The sequence below is a fragment of the Dysidea avara genome, chromosome 8, assembly GCF_963678975.1.
Source record: "Dysidea avara chromosome 8, odDysAvar1.4, whole genome shotgun sequence".
NCBI classification, from domain to species: Eukaryota; Metazoa; Porifera; class Demospongiae; order Dictyoceratida; family Dysideidae; genus Dysidea; species Dysidea avara.
The window spans coordinates 2,001,756-2,023,891 of NC_089279.1; the positions used below are offsets into that span (position 1 = coordinate 2,001,756).

General features: G+C 38.6%; 1 protein-coding gene across 1 annotated transcript; it reads right to left on the minus strand.

The window, feature by feature from the left end:
• Positions 1–825: 825 nt before the first annotated feature.
• On the minus strand, positions 826–20,650 carry LOC136265248 (protein Skeletor, isoforms B/C-like). The gene is made up of 14 exons (XM_066060106.1): positions 20,547–20,650; positions 20,367–20,483; positions 14,419–14,497; positions 13,268–13,454; positions 12,445–12,547; positions 10,825–10,958; positions 9,038–9,161; positions 8,584–8,706; positions 7,972–8,154; positions 5,230–5,423; positions 5,129–5,180; positions 4,486–4,664; positions 1,187–1,264; positions 826–1,131 (listed from the first exon to the last, which is right to left on the minus strand). Exons 1-14 carry the CDS (start codon positions 20,599–20,601, stop codon positions 1,048–1,050), a joined length of 1,692 nt encoding a protein of 563 aa, XP_065916178.1. The 5' UTR covers positions 20,602–20,650; the 3' UTR covers positions 826–1,047.
• Between the last annotated feature and the right edge of the window lie 1,486 nt (positions 20,651–22,136).

Below are 22,136 nucleotides of genomic sequence, written 5' to 3' on the forward strand. Positions count from 1 at the left end.
AGACACACGTGTTTGGTGAGCACTAAGGCGGTTAAATGTACAGTGTCCTTTATAGGGACAGTCCTTTAAGAGTGGTTTCACTGTAAATGCTATTAGCAATTCACAAGGTAAACACCAGGAATTTAAATTTGTCCCCATGTAGAATAGGACTATGTACTAGATATATGTGGCTATGTAACTTTTGCAAATCCTAGCTACACTGTGAATACAGTAACACCCTAAGGCGCAATGCAGGGAGTGGCACAAGCACTACCACAACATCGTGGATATGTTCTTATAACACCTTATGAGTGTTCACGCCACACCCCATGACACCCTGGGTGATTTAGTGTCTCATAGACCCAAGGGTGTCATTGAGGTGTTGTAGTAACACCCTAAGAGTGTATTAAGTGTCATTTGGCACTCTGGGTGTCATGGTAACTGCATTGTTATTTTATAATTTGTGAAGAGTTACTATGAGCCACCAATGCAAGATTGTACACAATATTTCTTTAAGCACACAAAATTCCTATGCTTTTGGAAAGGTTTAGGCCATAGACTCTTGCATGCAAAATTTCAGACTGGCAACTTTGTTCATCTGGCTACAGGAGCTACAAAAGTGACCTGTCCGAAAGTTCTCAATTACAGCACTCATTAAGACATATGACACATGCACATAATATACTGTTAAGTTTTTACATCTGAACCATATGGGTTTAAGAGTTAAAGAGTGAAAAAGAAACTTATATATTTCACCTGGTCACAACATTATACCATAGTGAGAGGCCATACGCCTAGCTACAAAATAATTCTAACCACTACATTTCCTTGGCTAAATGTCACACCTTTAATTTAATACAGTATTTTATAAAACATGCATGACATATTGACTATATCATTGTTCCATGGCAACACATACGTACATAATACTATAATGATGACTACATCTGAGGATCTTTACAGGCATGTGTAAGACTTTGACTGTAATTCACCAGTAGCTATACAGACAAAAGTCTTTATAGGAATGTAATGATGCATGTTAGCTAATATGCAGCAGCCTCAGTGAGTTCATGATAAATAATTATTACAGTTTATATAAGTGGTAACTAGACCAGCTAATGTGATCATCAGTATAAAAAATGGAGTAGTGACCTGTGTGGTATGCAATATTTAGAGATAATATTGTGAAGATTTTTAGTCAACTTACTATCTCAATACTCCCTGATGCTGGACCAGATCCTAAAACAAGTTCAATCTTCCATCCCAGGTGGAAATGGGAAGCACACTGCAATATAATTATATATAAAAGTCACTCACACATGCGTCAGTTATAGTATGCTCAAATGTGACATGGGGGAACCATTAATGGCGGATCCAGGATGGGGCATTTAGGGCAAACCCCCCCCCCCCCTACTTGTGGAGGAGCCATACTTCTTTTGATTGAAATACTAAACCTTATCAGGCCAAAATCAATAATACCCTTTAAAAATATGCATATTACTACCATTATTGCAAACTCACTTGAAACCAATTGCAAGGTCAAATAGCTGTCTAACTATCACCCAGCACTTTCAAGCATACAAAGCGCCTCTAAAAATAATTATCGTGTTGCATGTTTTAGTCCATAGCCTTTTAAACAACATTTAAGACTACACAACCATCTGTATAGGCCATATGGCAAAAATTTACAGTGAGACACTCAGTGTTGGACAAGTTACTTTTTAAAGTAACTTGTTACATATTACTTGCAACTGAACTATTTAGTTACAGTTACATATTACCCATAAAAAAGTAACTATAATAATATCACATATTATATTACTTTGTGTCCACAGCCTTAAGCTGTCACGTGTGAAACTACTACCTTATCACATGACATGATTGCGTTGTTGGACAATGTGCAAATTTTGGTTATAAGTAAGAAGCTGGTGAATAAGCTTCATTCGGTATGCTTCATTACTTCATTGTGACTAGGTGTTACTCAGTGGATTACTAACGAGATTAGTAACTTCGTTACTTGTAGTAATAATATTATGTAATATTAGATTTGTTACAGTAACTATATTACTTAGGTAACGCGTTACATTTGTAAGTAAAGTAACTTGAGTTATATTACTTGTTTTTATAGCGTGTTTCGTTATATTATTTAGTTACCACAAAAGTAATAATATTACGTAACATGTTACATAAGTAACGCATTACTCCCAACACTGGAGACACTGCTGCTTCAGAAATACAGCAACTAGCAAGAGAATCTGCTCCACTCAACCACCTAGACTTTAACATGTTTGTGCCCTCCCCTTGCCATCTCCTGGATCCGCCCCTGGGGGAGGGGTATGTGGGAACATAATAATGTGCTTTAAGTTTTGTAAGTACAGTAGCTAACTAGCTATACTTTATTACATTTACTGTAGTGAGAAAATGAGCATGTACACAGACATATAGCTAAGGCCTACTTCATTATAATTATGTGTGCATTTTATTCACCCCATGGATGTTCCCATGTGCAAGGGACTGCTAATTTGTGTATCCAATTCATTACATTACATCACTGATTCACTGTGTACCTATAGATGTCATTCACACTTGGTACATGTGATTAGTGCCTTGGGGGCTATTGCATTACAATCTGAGAACAAGAATTTTGCTGCTTAAAACATTTTTAAGCCATTAAAAATTGACCAAAAGTCATACTGTGAATGGTAAGTAATGCACCCCCAAAGTACAAAGTGGTTTTGATAGAAAGTTAATTCTTTTTGTTGTGATAACAATTATTTCTATTAGTGATAATGGTGCTTACTTTATTACACAGTAGGTGTAATTTTTCATCAACAATTTTTATTGTATTTATTTTGGGATGGTCCAATGGATATATCATCAGACATTGTCTAGTCCAGCACCTAAGCCAAATATTCATTCACTTTTTGATAAAAGCACCATTTTTTTTACAGAGTATATGGAGCGTACACTAAGTGTTTTAAGAAGGGGAGGCACATAAAAAGTCCTCAGGAACACCCCTTTTTGCACCCTGACAGGAAAACTATTTGTTACTATTAAAATTCAATCATGTTTCTATCAAGTTAAATGCTGGGCCTAGTATCATAGTAGTACAAAGCATACAGCTGGAACATAATAGCCTATTAGTAATCTATAAAAAAACAAATAGTTTTCTCACCTAGGTAGTAAACAAAATCACTAAAATTTCCATTTGCAAGGATTCTGTTAAAGTTTGGACCTTCAATGCTGACGATTGTGTAGTACTATGTACAAGGATCATCCTGATGTGTATCGTTTCTTTATTGAAGGAGTATAACAAAAGTTATTTAATGCTAAAGTTTTAATACGTCACAGGTGGATATCTCAACAGAAAACCATGAACTACAGCAGTTCAATTATCAAGCGCAGAGCTCGAACAAAAGATCCCTTGTCCTTATACTGGGCACCATATGAAAGGTAATTAAATTTCTAGTTTAATGAAGGCAGTTGCAAGTTGTTTCAACATCTTGTTCTCAAGTTACAGCGCTTTCAATGCAGTGTAATATAGCATAAGCAAGAAAAGCACAAGGATGTGTCATAAGGTACTTCTTAGTGCTCAAAATCTCACTTCATTGGAACCCAGCTCCTTTATGCTTATTTTGACCATTATCACAGCACTAAGAAATTCCTTAATACTCATCCTTGTGCTTTTCTTGCTTATGCTATATTACACTGAATTGAAAGCGCTGTAACTTGAGAACAAGATGTTGAAACAACTTGCAACTGCCTGCATTAAACTAGAAATTTAATTACCTTTCATATAGTGCCCAGTATAAGGACAAGGGACCTTTTGTTCGAGCTCTGTGCTTGATAACTGAACTGCTGTAGTTCATGGTTTTCTGTTGAGATATCCACCTGTGACCTATTAAAACTTTAGCATTAAATAACTCTTGTTATACCCCTTTAATAAAGAAACGATACACATCAGGATGATCCTTGTACATAGTACTACACAATCATCAGCATTGAAGGTCCAAAACTTTAACAGAATCCTTGCAAATGGAAATTTTAGTGATTTTGTTTACTGCCTAGGTGAGAAAACTATTTGTTTTTTATAGATTACTAATAGGCTATTATGTTCCAGCTGTATGCTTTGTACTACTATGATACTAGGCCCAGCAGTTAACTTGATAGAATGAATTTTAATAGTAACAAATAGTTTCTTGTCAGGGTGCAAAAAGGGGTGTTCCTGAGGACTTTTTATGTGCCTCCCCTTCTTAAAACACTTAGTGTACGCTCCATATACTCTGTAAAAAAAGGGTGCTTTTATCAAAAAGTGAACGATTATGATAGCACATTTTGTGTGACTTGCATCCATCAAACTGATCTGAATACTGTAGTCACCATCCATAAATATGATGTTTAAACAGCATGTAAGTACTACATGACTTAGGTCCCTAACACTAATCATTAACAGTTGATAAGCTTGATAGGAGATGTGTTTGCATGAATAGGTTTAACCAGTTTTACCTGATAATAGACTAGATCAGGAGTGTTATCATCTGGGGTCCATGTTAATATGGCTGCTTCACTCTCATCTCCTTGACAAGACACAGTCAAAGTGTTCAGATAATCGTCTAATCTACTGCTACAGTTAGTAGCCACATCACCAGATGATGAGGTCTCCAAATGTTGACAGTGTCTACCAGCTAACATGTATTGTACACAATCAATTGTTAAGACACACCATACATTGGTTGTCCCTGCAAAAAAGGTGGGCAGGCAAATATTTTTTAGCTAGGCAACTAGGTCACATGACACAGAAAGCAACTCTGATCCCTACACCTTTGTAGAATAGCTTATATAGTGTGAAGTTACAATGTTACCCATCTGCATATTGTGATGCTGTCATGGTAATATGTAATAGCAATTGAGTGAATTTGAGCTATTACTAAGCTACTGAGTTGAACTGTCTAACTGCATTGTGTTTCAAGAGAAGCATTACTTGTTTAATATGTTAAGCACGTTTGCAGTGAGTGATAATAATTCCTGTATTTTTGGTTCTCTTCAAACCACAACATCTCATGACTATACATTGTGGGAACTACAGAGACACTTTTCTAATAGTTGAGGATTAATTAAATATGACATCATCATCAGACTCATTACTTACCAGCTAGTGGAGTGTTGGTATCCACATCATAACCAGCATAGACTGTCTCGTTCTGTAAATAAAACACGTATTTAAGAAAGCTGATCATACAGTTGACTCACAGCTCTTTGTTGTGTGTTATTCGTCATTATTCCACCATCAAGAGAGTTAGTGATATAGAAGGGATGGTAGTTGGGTGGCTCATTTGCGTTGTTACCAGCCTCGACGATGAAGGTGTACGTTACATTACGTGCCAACCTCAACACAGGTGCTAACTTGTTGTCAATGTACAGAGCTATGCCCCAGCCTGATAATCCTGTACAAAGTATAAATATTAAATAACACCTTGTTAATTGTGCTCAGGGCCGCCCACAGGGGATGGGGCAACTGGGGCATTTTGCCCCGGGCTCCAGCCCCATGAAGAGCCCCTTGAATACCTGTTTAAAAGATCGATATACTCTAATAGAGCAGTCAGATCTAAATACTCTAATAGAGCAGTCACAGTATTCTTCAGAGGAGCCGTGTAGTAAGCTTATAGATAAGGAGATATGGTTGGTGAGGGGTAGCTATTGTCATTGTGAGTAAGTCATGACCTTTTTTTTTTTTGGTCTTCAACTTACAGCATGGGTGAAGTTGTGATTCAGAATGGAAACCTCCTTGCCTCTGGGACCCCACTTTAACTCTTTGCTCTGGGCCCCTTAATTTCTCTGGGCGGCCCTGATTGTGCTCAATTATAAACAGGTGATAGGACTGGCTATATCTGTCCAGGCTTTAAGGGAAGATAATTTAGGGTCTACCTACCCAACGTAAAGTAAGGGTGACTTGTTAACTCACTTTGGGTGACTTGAAATGTAGTTGTATGTCTTTTTAATAGACCTACATACTATAGTGACCGTAGACTGCAGGTGTTTTGTGCTTGGCTTGTCTCATTATAGATATAGGCAATAAATCATTTATTCGTCTTAACAATTTCACACACAGTACACCACTGTAATACAAATGTCTATTATCCAAGTAGATGCCAGTGCATTTTGTCAACAAGAGTCTAGGGAGCTGAAGCCCCCCCCCTCCTCCTCCCAGAATGATATCTCGCTGAAATTATCTTTCTTGGAGTGGGACTGAAAAAGATTGATATACTCTAATAAAATGCTCAAATACCTGGATAGAGCAGTCAAGGCTTTCATAAAAACATGCTCCTAAATATAGTCTGACAATGAAAAAAAAATTGCCTCCAGTGAGAATCAAACCACTGACCTCTTATTGAGAGAATTGGTGTATTACCACTGTGTCAAGTGTTCTTGTTGGTTTATGCTGCTTTAAATGCTGTCTATTTTATTTACCCTGAATATAATCACCAGTAAAAATTGTGGATTTTGTTAACTGCAAATAACCAGTTTTAAATACTTTGATTAAAAGTTAATATTTTAGTTGAAATACTTCAAATTGTACCTATAAATTAATTCTGGTGAACTTTATTTAAGACATCACAAAAGCTAAAATGGCTACAACATCTAGGGGGGCTGCACCTCCCAGACCCCCTACTGTCAGAGATTCTATACTCTAGTCAGCCTCTAGTCAGCCCCCCCTCCCCCCTCACATCAACTACTTTCTCCACCACTGTTATACTATATAACAACAAATAATATTAGAGAGACGAAATTTGAAGTTGGCAAGAATTTGGCAAGATGCATACTGCCCTTTAATTTTAGTTACTGGTACACTGGCACTGTGGTGTTGTATGTGAAATAACACATGTTGTAAGCTGACAAGGACAAAGCCACATGCATGTTGCTTCTTGTGCTGAAATGTGGATATAGTCAAGATCAGTCACTGCATACATCAGTAGGCTAGCTACCCTGCACCTAGTCACTTTTATGATTAAAAAATCAGGTCAGGTAATCTGGAATATTGGGATCCATGTAAAAGCGAATTAACCTAGTCCTGCTACAGCCCAGTTTCTTTGTGAGCTACACCTACTTATCAGGATCATGCGTTATTGTATTGTGTCTGTATATAGGCATATGTGGAGCCTAACCCATTTATCAATGGGTGTATTGTGGTCCACCACTTGCATACATGGAGCCACGCAAGTTTATCAGTGAGGTGTGTTTAAGCACATGGTTTAAGTTTGAACTTTGAAGGTATCCACAAAGCTACACTTGGCAAAACCAACTACTATCAAAAGTTTGGACTGCAGTGTCACAAAATAAGAAAATAATCTTGGAGAGTTTTAAATCTTACAGTTTGGTGAAGATTCGTCAATTCTTCAAATTCAGTTCTTCATTAAAATTTGTTCTTCATATTCTTATTAGTACTTTACTGTTATATGACATTACAGGAAATAAATCAAATTATTATAGTGACACATAAATCTTCAGATAAACAGTATCACACTAGCAGTGTGATAATAGAATGACTTATTTTCAACAGCAATGTGGTTCAATAGGTCCTCAATTATCATTAACCACACATAATAAGTGACTGTTCTATTAGAGTATTTAGTTAATCAACATATGTTCCATTCATTAAGTCCACCAAAATTCACTTGTCTGAACACATTTGTAATAAATCTGGATTCACATGTGTGTGGATATAATTGGGCTGGTCCCACTGATAATGGAGAGCTGGTCATGTGAGCAACAGTTAACCAACTCTCAAAAGACTGTACTAATAGAACAACTAGTGTATGAGTTATTCAACAGAAACCTGTTATGATGTCATACTTTTCAGTTAAACAGGCTAATGTTCAGGATAATGGACTCTACACTGTGACAAGCAACATCACTTTACTTGAGAAGAAACTAAACTACTAGAAGATCCTTGGTATAAATTGTCGGACAGACAGCTACTCCAGTTAACCTCACCAGTTATATACTCATATCCCCTCAGGCCACCAGACGGACCAATCCTGACTCTGAATGCTGTAGGTTCCATTGCTGTGATTGTGTGGCCAATCCAGCCACAAATATTCTCTGTGGTACATTGTAGGGACCTGCTACATACCATATCACCAGTAGGAGCTGAGCTGAAGTTGATCTGGTAGTCAGCTAGGTGAGAGGGAAAAATGAGAAACACTTTTGAAGGCTGGAACTTTTATTAAAAGATTTCAAGATGCATTTGGATAATTCTGTTACAATAGCTAGTTAGCAGAAGTGATAGTTACAATGTATATATACCTTTTGAAAAAAGATCACACTATATTCTAATTAAAGAAAATTCTGCCATAAAATTCGTACATTGAGTAATTGTTGAAAAAAAATCATGCAAGCTAAATACAGTGGAACCTGTTAATCAGGACACTTGCAATGAGGACAATCTGGACACTTGGTAATAGTTCCAAACTATACTTAGCACGTAAACTGACCTGATAATTCCAAGGTGTCCTTAATACACAGGTTTCACTGTAGCAAAATCATACGTGCAGTGTCAGTCAGTCTGTCTGTCTGTCTACGTGACAGGATATGCTATGCACTCACCTCCACTTTGAGGATATTCCGTGTGGAACAAGGCCAGTCTTTCTTCATTAGCAACTGGTCCGATGGCCCATACAATAAACTGTGACTGATTAGCTAGTATTGGTATGTCACTGACTGTGTCACCTGTTGTAGCATTACAACACTATAACAGTTTATTGGACATGTACACACTTGATATCCCAGGACTGAAGATGGGAAAGCAAATTATATGAAATTCTAAGATATACTGTTGAAAGCCATTGCACAGTGTTGGACACACACCCTGAAATCCGAAGCAAGTGGACTGGGCTTGAGCTCCATATATAGTCAAGAAGTGGAATTGTACTGCTAATATTGACCAATAGTTTTCAAGTGCTAACGTGGAAAACCTGGTGGGATTGGACAAAAACTAACTTATACCCTCCCCCCCTCCCAAGATACTCTACATTTGTGTGATAAGTACACACACACTTACTGGTGTTCAGTAGTCTACTATACTGCACACAGGTTAGTCCACTGCTCACTGATCCAGTGACATTCATATTATCCTGTCTACCTGAAACCATTGTATCTGGACACACCCCAACATTACCACGACACTGTAAGACAAGACAACAATGACTGCTACACAGACACAATTCAATAGCAAATGTAGCTAACAAAAATCTAAGTATGTAAAATTAACCATTGAAATATTTTGATATATGAGATAGCTGTTGTGTTTTTCACAATCTCTTTTATTTTTATGTTCCATTGTAAGAGAAGCTACTAAGTTAAATTTGTGAAATATTTCTGATTTGTACTCATCACAAAATGTTTCCAGAGCCACGGTATAGAGCATGGCCTCCATAACAAACTCTACAAATTAAGGACACAATAGAAAACACCTCCTAATAAGGACAAAGATTTGGTTTGACTGATATATTTTGCATACCTCTTCAGAGAACAGTGTTGGGGGTAACGCTTTACTTGTGTAATGAGTTATGTAATATTATTACTTTTGTGGTAACTAAGTAATATGCAGTAATATAACTTCAGTTACTTTGCTTACAATTGTAATGCATTACATAAGTAATGAAGTTACTGTAACATAAGTAATGAAGTTACTGTAACAAATTTAATAGTAGGTGGTTTAGTACTACAAGTAATGAAGTTACTAATCTCATTACCAATCTCGAGTAACGCCTAGCCACAATCAAGCCCACCTCAAATCAATGAATGAAGCTTATTGACCAGTTTCTTTCTCTTGAATACAATTATAACCAAGATTTACGCACTGTTCAACAACACAATCATGTTACGTGATAAGGTGGTAGTTGCACATGTGATAGCTTAAGGCTGACACAAAGTAATATAATTTGTAAAGTTACTATATTTTATGGGTAATATGCAATATTTTTTAGTTGCAATATGTAATGAGTCACTTTTAAAAAGTAATTGCCCCAACATTGTCACAGGACAACCTCAGTAAAATTCTAAACCATCTGCTATATGCCACTGAATAAAATGTGTGAGTACATGAGAATATGACAACATAACACACTACACAACACACTGATCAGGCTGGTAAAATAAGACCAGCAAGGCCACACACTACACACTGCATGACATAAACACAGCACCACCATCTGAGCTGTTGATGTCGTGTACACAATAAACAATACACCACATGAACACAACAACACAATGGGACCTCCATTACACCATTTGTGCTAATTTGATTACAAAAGTGCTCAGATAGGTGAACTTATTCAGCTGAAGCCCATTGATTGTATACAGAACTACATTCAATTACTACAATAGTACATACACCTGGAGACATACAGCACTAAAGGTTTGACATACCACACACACGCACGCATACACACTCAACACACACTTCGCTACATCCACACACACTACACTACACACACACACGCACACACGCACGCACACATACAACACACACACACTACACACACACTACACTACACTACACACACTACATTACACACACGCACACATACAACACACACTACACTACACTACACTACAATACACTACACACACTACATTACACACACGCACACATACAACACACACAACACACACACACTACACTACACTACACACACTACATTACACGCACGCACACATACAACACACACAACACACACTAAACTACATACACACACTACACTACACTACACACACTACATTACACACACACACACACATACAACACACACTACACTACACACACAACACAACACAACTACAAACCTGTTGTCTTTCATTAATATAGTAATCTACAGCATTAGCTACTCCATCTAGTCCTACCCAAGCCACCACCACATCAGCTCCCACCATAAATGTCCTTGTGGTATCTCCACTAATACCAAATGCCATGTACTGGTCTATTGACAACACTTAATAGTCACCAGATCATCACAGGACACAATGGAACCACATCTGTACCTTATTAGTGAGGTGTTCTGATTTCAGGGATCTAAAGGTGTGTACACTAATACAAATGGGACCATGGACAAGTGTCCTGATTATCAAGGTGTCCTTATTAGTGAGGTGTCCTGATTTCAGGGGTCTAAATGTGTGTATGCTAATACAAATGAGACCATGGACAAGTGTCCAAGGTGTCCTTATTAGTAAGGTGTCCATTTTGATGTGGTTTCATTGTTACACAACAGAAAATAGAGCAACCTCAAACTGATAAACACACATTCTCTTCAATGGTGTTGTAATGTGACAACCACTTTGTCTGTAGTTTTCAATGCATGTTCATTTTTTTGGAAAAATTTTTGTCATCACTTATCTACACATTACAGTTGTAGGATCTAGTCGATTACACTGGCACAATTTAATGCATAATAGGTTATCAAAACAGCATATGCCAGTATGATTGAGATGATCATAAAAATAATTAAAATGTACATTTCGCATGCCAAAAATAAAACAAACGTTATTGAACAGTAATTCATATTAAACACATGTCAAATTAACTGTTTCTTGGCTGATAATTCACAATTAGAAATAAGATCAAGATACTCTAATAGAGCACTCTTTTCAAGTCAAAGAGATACGAGACCTACTACGCTGTTTCTCGTTTGTAAAATACCTGACAAGTCCAATGGGAAGGTTGTTTATGAAGTTTTTATAGAGTTGCCACACTTGTATTTCAAACTGGCAAATAATGCAGGCATACTATGCTGAAATTTAATACAGGCTTCTAACTGTCACATGCTACAATTAAATGGATATGCTCATGTGAGCTCATACAGACAACACAGATAGGCACACAGATGTACACACTTTTCACGAAAACGGTCACTAGTTTGAAAATGATGACTCAGAAATACAAAACTATACCATATGTGACTGGGTCTGGGAAAACCAGTCTGACAGCAGGTTTTGTTTACACAAAACCACATGAATAAATTTCATAATCAAAATCAGCTAGACTTGAGTGGTCTGCTTTTGCTGGCTGCTTTTCCCAAGCACAGTGGCGATCCGTACGTGCAGTCTGGGGCCCTAATGGAGCTCTGATCAGCCTGGGGATGGCTGCATGTGGCTCCATGGTGTTGAATAGACCTGTGAATTAATTATCCTTTTGTTTTAGCCAGTTTTGGCCCATAACTTGGCCTGATTCATCCCCACTTAATTTTTAAACAGCACCTTTCCCTCCCCTAGCCCCACCTAAAATGGCAGGAATTTTAGGTGTTGGCTGCTTGTAACAGTGGATGCTCTGGAAGGTAAGGAATAGGTGTAAAACATGTGAAAATTTCATATGCATAGATTCAACCATTGTTGAGCTTTGCAGATTTCAATAAACAAAGTCAGACACTCTCTCCTCCACTACAAAGTCTTAATAGTAACAACCATACTGACCTGAACTAATACAACTACACAACTCAAATCTTGCAATGTTGCTGCTAGCATTCACTATCCAAAAAACTTGAAAATTTGTAGAGAGTTGAGCACAGAATGACAGCTAGAGGGAACAGAACATGTTAAGTGAACACTATCATCTGTACATGGTACATAGGAACATTTTGAAGAAACAATTTTGAGGTTAAAGTTTTTACTTGTCAGAATGGAAACCATGAAAATGGAAAAATCTTCATCATCAAGTATACATATCCTCCAGTCAGATTCCTGAGAAAACAGGGCACGTGGATACAAACTACACCCTGACACATAACATCTCATCTCACTTGTACATTAAAGCCAACTAAATGTTTAATGAGTAAGTTTCATGGCAAAGTAATAATGGAATATGAAGTTATGATGTATCACCGTTTGAAACAGTAGGCAATTTTTATGTGTCCACGTGCCCTGTTTTCGCAGGCCATACTCCATCACATCTCTGTACTGAAATACGCTACAGAGTATGGTATTTACTTTGTTAAATGTTGCATCTTCAATAGTAGCCACACTTGAGTGGTGCCACAATTGATTTTGAAATAAAGACTTCAACATTGTTTTTGTTCAAATAGTCACTACATTAAATGCTGCAGTGTTTAACCAATACATACCTACATTCTGTAACTTGTATGTATTACAAAGCCAAACAAATATTTAATAAGGATTGAAAGATGCATGGCCTTAGCACAATGGCATAAAAAGTTATGAGTCTTGAAAATTTAAAAAACAGGTAAACATTTATGTTCCCCGATGTCCTGCCCAGTCAGATCCAAAATAAGACACTTACGGAAGGTTGAGGCATCAATCCTACTGGTATGTAAATACGACTGAAGAAAATTCCAAGTCGTTGACACCAAATGGTGAAGGTACCAATGTTGTTGATGGTCAGTCCAGTATCGCCACCTTGTTGGTTCCTTAGTAACACAGTGACGTCAATTCCAGTGTACCTATGGGTGATCCTGCCATCTGAGCTCCTGTGAAGGATAGAGGACATTTAAAATATCACCCAATTTCACACAATACTGTTATTATACTGCAGTAATCCTATCTGACACACCTGCCGGTAGCAATATCTACAACACAGTACTGTGACAGGCTTTAAGATTTCCAACTTTCCACTGGCTGGGGTGGACATATTGAGACCAACACTTTGTGACTCATTCTTGCAACAACAAAAAAAGTCATCCTCTTTCATAGGCCTGTTGTGACCAAAATGTTTGTCCTTATTAGGAGGTGTTTTCTATTTGGTCCTTAAATCAGAGAACCTTTACAAAAAGTTTGGCTGTTACATTAGTGAACACATTGCCTGACTTCAATTTCCAATTGTCAATGAGAATTATACCCTTTCATGGTATAATGAATTCTGATATGGACACAGCTTGAATAACTATTCTAAAAACTGGTAGAACCCGTCATATCTATACAACCTATTTGTCATTTACAACACAGCAAGATAAAATAGCTGAATTTCATTAGCTACTTACATGTACCTAAATCCTGCAGATCCCTCATTTATGTCTCAATAGATCCCTATCTCTGGGATAATACTGAAGGCAATATACAAAATGCGATAAACAACACCACAATTATATGCCTGTAACACTGGCAATGTATAGGCGTTTAACTGGACAGCAAGTGCCATACTAATTTCAGGGAGGTGTAAATGGGCTTGTTTTGATGTCTATAACTTATTTAGACCGCTGCAGCTCATTGCTGTATCTTCACAGCTGCTTGTGACATGAGAAATGTAGTGAGTATATACCATTAACAAAGTGACCCTCAGGCCTTGCAGTAGCACCCTCACTTCACTCAGGCACCACACAACACAGGGCCTTTCAGGTTAATAAATTCCGCAGAACCCTGCGTTTTGATGTCAAACTATTATTTCAACTCCACTATCACTACTGACAACAATAATCACCCCATGCATGGTCTTACCTGTGACTCCAATTGATGATAATTCCTCCACCAGTTGCTCTGACAGTTGCACCTCTCCGGTAGACATAAGCATACGCGGCTATGTACACAGAACAATAAATTATAAGATCATTAGCTACAGGGCAGCAACACTACACACTACCGAATCTCTTGACAGAAATACACTAACCAGTATGACACTTAATTTATCACATCATGAAAAGCATATTGTAAAGGTGGATTGTCAATATGTTGTCTATAGTCGATGTTCTCAGTCAAAAAAATGGCCAAACTTTGAACTCAATTGGACAGTGCAACGGAACATACAGTGACATATCTAGGGGTGGGCCTGTGTCCTACAGCATGTGAGATTGATATACTCTAATAGAGAAGTCAATTACTCTAATAAAGCAGTCACAGTATTCAGTGAAGCAGTGTACCAAACTATACAGTTATAAGTAAGAAATTTTATGTAATTTATCAGTGATACTAATATATAGTTAGTGGAGGGCTGCCATTGTAAGCAGGCAGTTACCATTTTTGCTCTTGGCCCTACCAAACCAGAAAGTCTAGATACGCCACTAGGAATGTACTATTCTATAATGGAAACTTTGGGACCAAGAAACTTTGGTCCACATTTGATACAATTTTCCTCTTAAGTTCAGCAGTAAAAATATAGCTAACCCAACAGCTACCCTTATTGCAGAGGTCATTCTTATAGCATCAGGAGAGTTGATTACAAGTAGTTTTCACTTTTATTAGGACATAACATGTTGCATGAACTATTCATTCTTGTACAAGAAAGGTCTGTCTGGGCCTCTCCCTTCTACCTGTGATTTTTAATTCTAGCAGCACATTGTATAACACTGATTTTGATTCTTAAACTCAACGCATTCAGCAGGGCCACAGCCATTAAACAAGTATGACTGTTTGGTGTTTCATATGCACAACAAAATAAACACACATCATGGTGTGCACGCACACACAAAGCAAAGCCTCTGGCAGCCATGAGAAACATAGCTATTGTGTCACCCAGTAAACCAGCACTGGCATGCCTGTACACCACTCGGGTACTTGAGCCTTGTGCAGGCAAATCTTCCTGGGGCAGTGCTAGTAACCCGCAGGAGGACTGTCCAGGTCTCATGGAGAGAGGTCACGGAACCTAAAGTTCCACAACGACCCCAACACTACCAACGGTAAGACGAGGAAAGTTGGGCATTGCTTCCCCAGTCTACATGAGGTACCCATTGATGTTACAGCTGGGTGGGCTGCTTCCCTAGTTGACATCAGGCCACCAGGTTCCCATTTAAACAGTTGGGTAGACTGGAGCAGTGTGAGTAAAGTTTCTTGCTCAAGGAAACAACAACAATACCAAAGTGGCTCAACCGGGAATCAAACCTGGAACTTTTCAATTACCAAGCCAATACCCTAACTACCAGTGGGCTATGATACTTCACACACACACACACACACACACACACACACACACACACACACACACACACACACACACACACACACACACACACACACACACACACACACACACACACACACAACACACACACACTACACTACACACACACACGCACACTACACTACACACACACACACTACACTACACTACACACACACACACACACACACACTACACTACACACACACACACGCACACTACACTACACACACACACACTACACTACACACACACACACACGCACACTACACACTACACTACACACACACACACACACACGCACACTACACACACACACACACACTACACACTACACTACACACACTACACACTACACACTACACTACACACACACACTACACTACACACACACTACACACTACACTACACACACACACACTACACTACACTACACACACACACACTACACACTACACTACACACACACACACACTACACTACACACACACACACTACACACTACACTACACACACACACACTACACTACACACACACACACACACACACTACACTACACACACACACACTACACACTACACTACACACACACACACTACACTACACACACACACACACACTACACACTACACTACACTACACACACACACACACTACACACTACACTACACACACACTACACTACACACACACTACACTACACACACACACACTACACTACACACACACACACACACACTACACACTACACTACACACACTACACACTACACTACACACACACACACTACACTACACACACACACACTACACACTACACTACACACACACACACTACACACTACACTACACTACACACACACACACACTACACACTACACTACACACACACACACTACACACTACACTACACTACACACACACACACTACACACTACACTACACACACACACACTACACTACACACACACACACACACACACACACACTACACTACACACACACACACTACACACTACACTACACTACACACACACACACTACACACTACACACACACACACTACACTACACACACACACACACACACTACACACTACACACACACACACACACTACACTACACACACACACACTACACTACACACACACACACACTACACACTACACTACACACACACACACTACACTACACACACACACACACTACACTACACACACACACTACACTACACTACACACACACACACTACACACTACACTACACACACACTACACTACACACACACACACACTACACACTACACTACACACACACTACACTACACACACACACACTACACTACACACACTACACTACACACACTACACACACGCACACTACACACACACACTACACACATACACACACGCACACTACACTACACTACACACACACACACACACACGCACACTACACTACATACACACACACTACACACATGCACACTACACTACACACACACACACACACACACACACACACACACACACACACACACACACACTACACTACACACACACACACACTACACACACACACACACTACACACACACACACACACACTACACACACACACACACTACACACACACTACACTACACACACACACACACACACACACACACTACACACGCACACTACACACACACACACACACACACACACTACACACACACACACACACTACACACACACACACACTACACACACACACTACACACACACACTACACTACACACACACACACACACACACACACTACACACACACACACACACACACACACACACACACACACTACACACACACACTACACACACACTACACTACACACACACACACACACACACTACACACACACACTACACACACACTACACTACACACACAACACACACACACACACACTACACACACACACACACACACACTACACTACACACACACACACACACACACACACACTACACACACACACACACACACACCAGCTACACAAGTACGCATGTACTAACCTCTCCACACACTATACATAGCTCAGTATACACTACAGCCTCCCAATTCCCACCCCCACACAAAAGAAAAGTAGTGATCCAGCTATGCAAGACTACCAATTAACCCAAATTTTAATCATCACTGGGATACTTATCATAGTTTTAAACACAAAGTTCAACAGGAATTAATGTCGTAAAGCTTACAATGATTATATTGAAGGGCTAGTTGATTCAAATGGTTCTGTGTCAAAAAGCTTTGGACTTACATTAAGAGTCAAAAGAAAGACCGCTGTGGTGTGGCACTATTACAGGTTAATGATGTTGTAATCAACGATAGCTTAGTTAAAGCACAAACACTCAATGAGTACTTTACATCAGTATTTACTCCAATTACAACAGAGACTCCTCCAGAGTTACATGTCCGATCTGCACCGGACAAAAACCCTATCATAGTTGACACTAATGGTGTTTCTGAGCTGCTGGAATCTTTGGATATCCATAAAGCTTGTGGACCTGATGGAATACCAGCCCATCTACTGAAAGAAACTAGAGAAATTATTTCTCCCTCCTTAACCTTCATTTTTCAAGCCTCATTACAACAATTTTTGCTACCTTTAGATTGGAAAAGGGCAAATATTGTACCACTCTTTAAAAAGGGTGATCGTTCTCTTCCTAGCAATTATAGGCCTGTTTCATTAACATGTATCTGTTCAAAACTGTTAGAACATGTTGTGTATTCACATATTTACTCCCATTTTGCTAAATATAATCTTCTGTGTGATCAACAACATGGATTTAGACAAGGTCGCTCATGTGAAACTCAGCTACTACTGACAATCAATGACTGTGCCGAAGCTTAAATAACAATGATCAAACCAATGTTGTACTACTAGATTTTTCAAAAGCAATCGACAAAGTGTCCCATCAACACCTGTTCCATAAACTCCACCATTACGGTATCCAAGGTAATTTACTTGACTGGATTAAAGACTTTGTACTGCAGAGATCTCAGTGTGTGGTGGTTGAAGGTCAACAGAGCCACTTAACAGCAGTTACCTCTGGTGTACCTCAAGGTACTGTCCTTGCTCCACTTTTGTTTTTCTGTTTCATAAATGATTTACCAAATAACCGAGGGGTCCGACACAAAGACCTTAGTTATATTTTGGTTTTTTCTTCTTCAATATCTGTTTAACATTATGAATATTCTATTAGAATAGTTTCAACTGCTGCAGTTGACTGCTCTATTAGAGTATCTCGATCTTGTACTAAGAATAAACAGAGAAATTAGGAATAGAATACAAAATTTACGGAATTTCAGGAAATTTAAGGATTTAAAGATTTGTTTAGCCTTAGAGATTTAAAGGATTTTATCCAAGATTTAAGGATTTGAATCCTGCTTAATGCTAGATTCCATGTGTCGGACCCCTCGCAAATAACATATCATCCAAAATCAAGTTATACGCTGACGATGTGTTACTTTATGCCACCATTAGCACAGAACAAGACTGCAATCAGTTGTAGAAGGATTTAGACTCACTGGGAAGTGGGCAGACAATTGGAAAATGGTGTTTATCACACAAAAATGCAAATTTCTTAGGATAGCTAACAAGAAACACACAATACTAGCTCAGTATAATATTCAAAATAAACCAATCAAGGAAGTCAACCATGCCAAATACTTGGGTGTAACAATAAGCCAAAATCTATCCTGGTCAGAACACATAAAACAAATAACTTCCAAGGCTAACAGAACTAAAGGTTTTCTTCAGCGTGACCTCCAAAACTGTACACCAACAATTAAAGATAGGTTGTACAAAGCAATGGTTAAGCCAATTATAGAGTATGCAGCTGTTGTCTGGGCACCTCATACTAAGAGGGATATTGATATGATTGAGAGAACACAATGACAAGCAGCTAGATATGTGACCAGCAACTACTCCCGTTACACTAGTGTCACACAAATGCTTACAGACCTTAATTGGCCTACACTTGCACGATGCAGAGATAAACTGAAAGCCATAATGATGTTTTAAATAATTAACCACCTTGTTGACATCCCAGTTAATCCGTTTCTGACACCCATATCCACTATACATAGTACCAGAGGTCATAATATGAGATTTATGTTACCAATGACACGGATTGATTCCTATATGCACTCCTTTTTCCCTTCGGCAATCAAAATCTGGAATGATCTACCCAAAAATGTGATTGACTCTAATGATATTGATCAGTTTAAAGAAAAACTAGCAATTATTTAATTTGTATACTTGTATGTATGTTGTGACCTGTGCACTATACTCTAGTAGAGGTCTGCACAGTATTACCAATAATAACCCAGACTCGTACAAACAATGCATTGTGCTCCTTCGCCTTTAATTCCTCCTCCTAGCGCATGCCTCACGTGCATACCGACTTTTACATGATACGATGACTTACTGTAAGTGTAACTGACTTAGTAAGTGTAACTGACTTACAAGGTCCTTGGCCATCGTACTCAAAATTTCTGATCAACAATGTAGTCTCGTCCACTGCATACAGCGTCCCGCGCACTCCATGATGGATGTTAGGCAGAATGCCTATCAGTACCTCACCTGTGAAAATAACACCATTGCAGTGATTCGAACGTTACGTAGGTGGAGTCGCATAACTAATACCTTTAGAATAGCTGACTAGCTGAGTGACTATAGCGAACAGTGTGATTAGAAGCATACCGCCTTCGAGGCCGCTAGCAGCTGCTGTCGTAAACCATAGATACAAATCATCGACAAGGTTAGTGTTTGTACCCGTAATCTTTCGTAAACCGTATTAGACCACTGTGCTGCGCATGCGTGCAAATTCGTGATTAAGTAGTGCAACAAGATACAGGGAATTTACACTGTAACACTTCTTGCAATTCGGCTATTCTCGAAGTAAAATAACCTATGCTACCACCCTGTTAAAGAAATTTGTCGCGTGTACAGCAGTCTGAGCATAGATAAATAAATTTATAATATCTATAATATCATAGCCGGATACTACACCCAACGGGGGGTGTAGTATCCATGTATCTATGATGATATCTACCACCATTGTGGCACCAGATAAATCGCTTATAAAAACACGCATGCGTACGTATTCATCACACTTACGAAATTGCAAGAAGTGTTAAATTAGGCCACCCCAAATAAATTCTCTGTTTCCCGTCCTGGACTCATGCAGGCATATTTGCATGCGGGCGGGCGGTCCATTTCCTTTACTTCATTATAACGTTGGCAGCTTTCCAAGCAATTATTTGCCTGGCACAGCCAAAAAGGCTGCATAAAGCATGCTTAAGCTTGTTCCTTCTTTTGTAAGTTGCAAAAATAACAAACGTGAAGTTTGTGCTGACTTGTTAGCACTGTTTAAAGATAGCTTTTACCATAGATAGTAGACACCCCCATTATCTATGCTTTTGCTGAGCCTATCAGTATGCAAGAATAACCGTCCTTGAGGAAACCTAATACTGTACTAGCTACACTGTTAAAATAAGGAGTAACTGTTACTCCCCTAGGGGAGTTCCCAGTGTACAGAGGATTTAACACCTCTATATTTTTGTGGAGAGTAACTAACACCCTGCAAAGGAACCCTTCGAAACATCTATTGTAGGGAGTTTTAGTTACTCTAGGAGAGTTTACATAAGCCTGCAAGGCGTTTCCTTTACTTTATGTTATTCCATTACAAATAGCTCCATATAATCTCAAATGATGTACAATGATATAAAGACATACAGCAGCAAAACTGTAACAAAATGTTTGTGATATATCTGCTGGAAAGTCACTGAAATTTAGCCAGACTTCATCATCATTAGCAAAATTTAATGACACTTCACTGGAATACTGCCACATGACATGCTATCAACTGTAGTACATAACAGTATAGTAAAGAAATATTCCACATTTGGATAAGGTATATACACGTCACACACAGTTACCAACAAAGTTGTAAACAAAACTTCTGCAAGACCATGCCAGTAGCATTAGTATCATAGTTTAAACTAAAGTAAGCATAGTTGTTATCAGGCAAAACAGTGCTTTTTTGCTACCTGGAGTTTATCATTTTGTTTGTCTATTTGTTCACTGATTTCTTGTAGCACCTGTAATATATGTTTACAAATTGATGCACAATCACTGTATGTTAACACATTTACTAGATGTTGTTTAAATTCTATATATTATGTTCTCAGTGACATTGAGACATCCATGCTAAAAAAGTAAATAATTATGTGC

Bases quoted from the DNA above. Each gene is read 5' to 3' on its own strand.
- LOC136265248 (XM_066060106.1), bottom strand. From the start codon at position 20,601: ATGCTTCTAATCACACTGTTCGCTATAGTCACTCAGCTAGTCAGCTAT. The intron at 10,959-12,444 runs GTCAGTATGGTT...TGTTGTCAATAG, and splicing joins GTGTAGTTGTATTAGTTCAG to ACCAGTACATGGCATTTGGT. The intron at 1,265-4,485 runs GTAAAACTGGTT...ATTATATTGCAG, and splicing joins CTGATCTAGTCTATTATCAG to TGTGCTTCCCATTTCCACCT.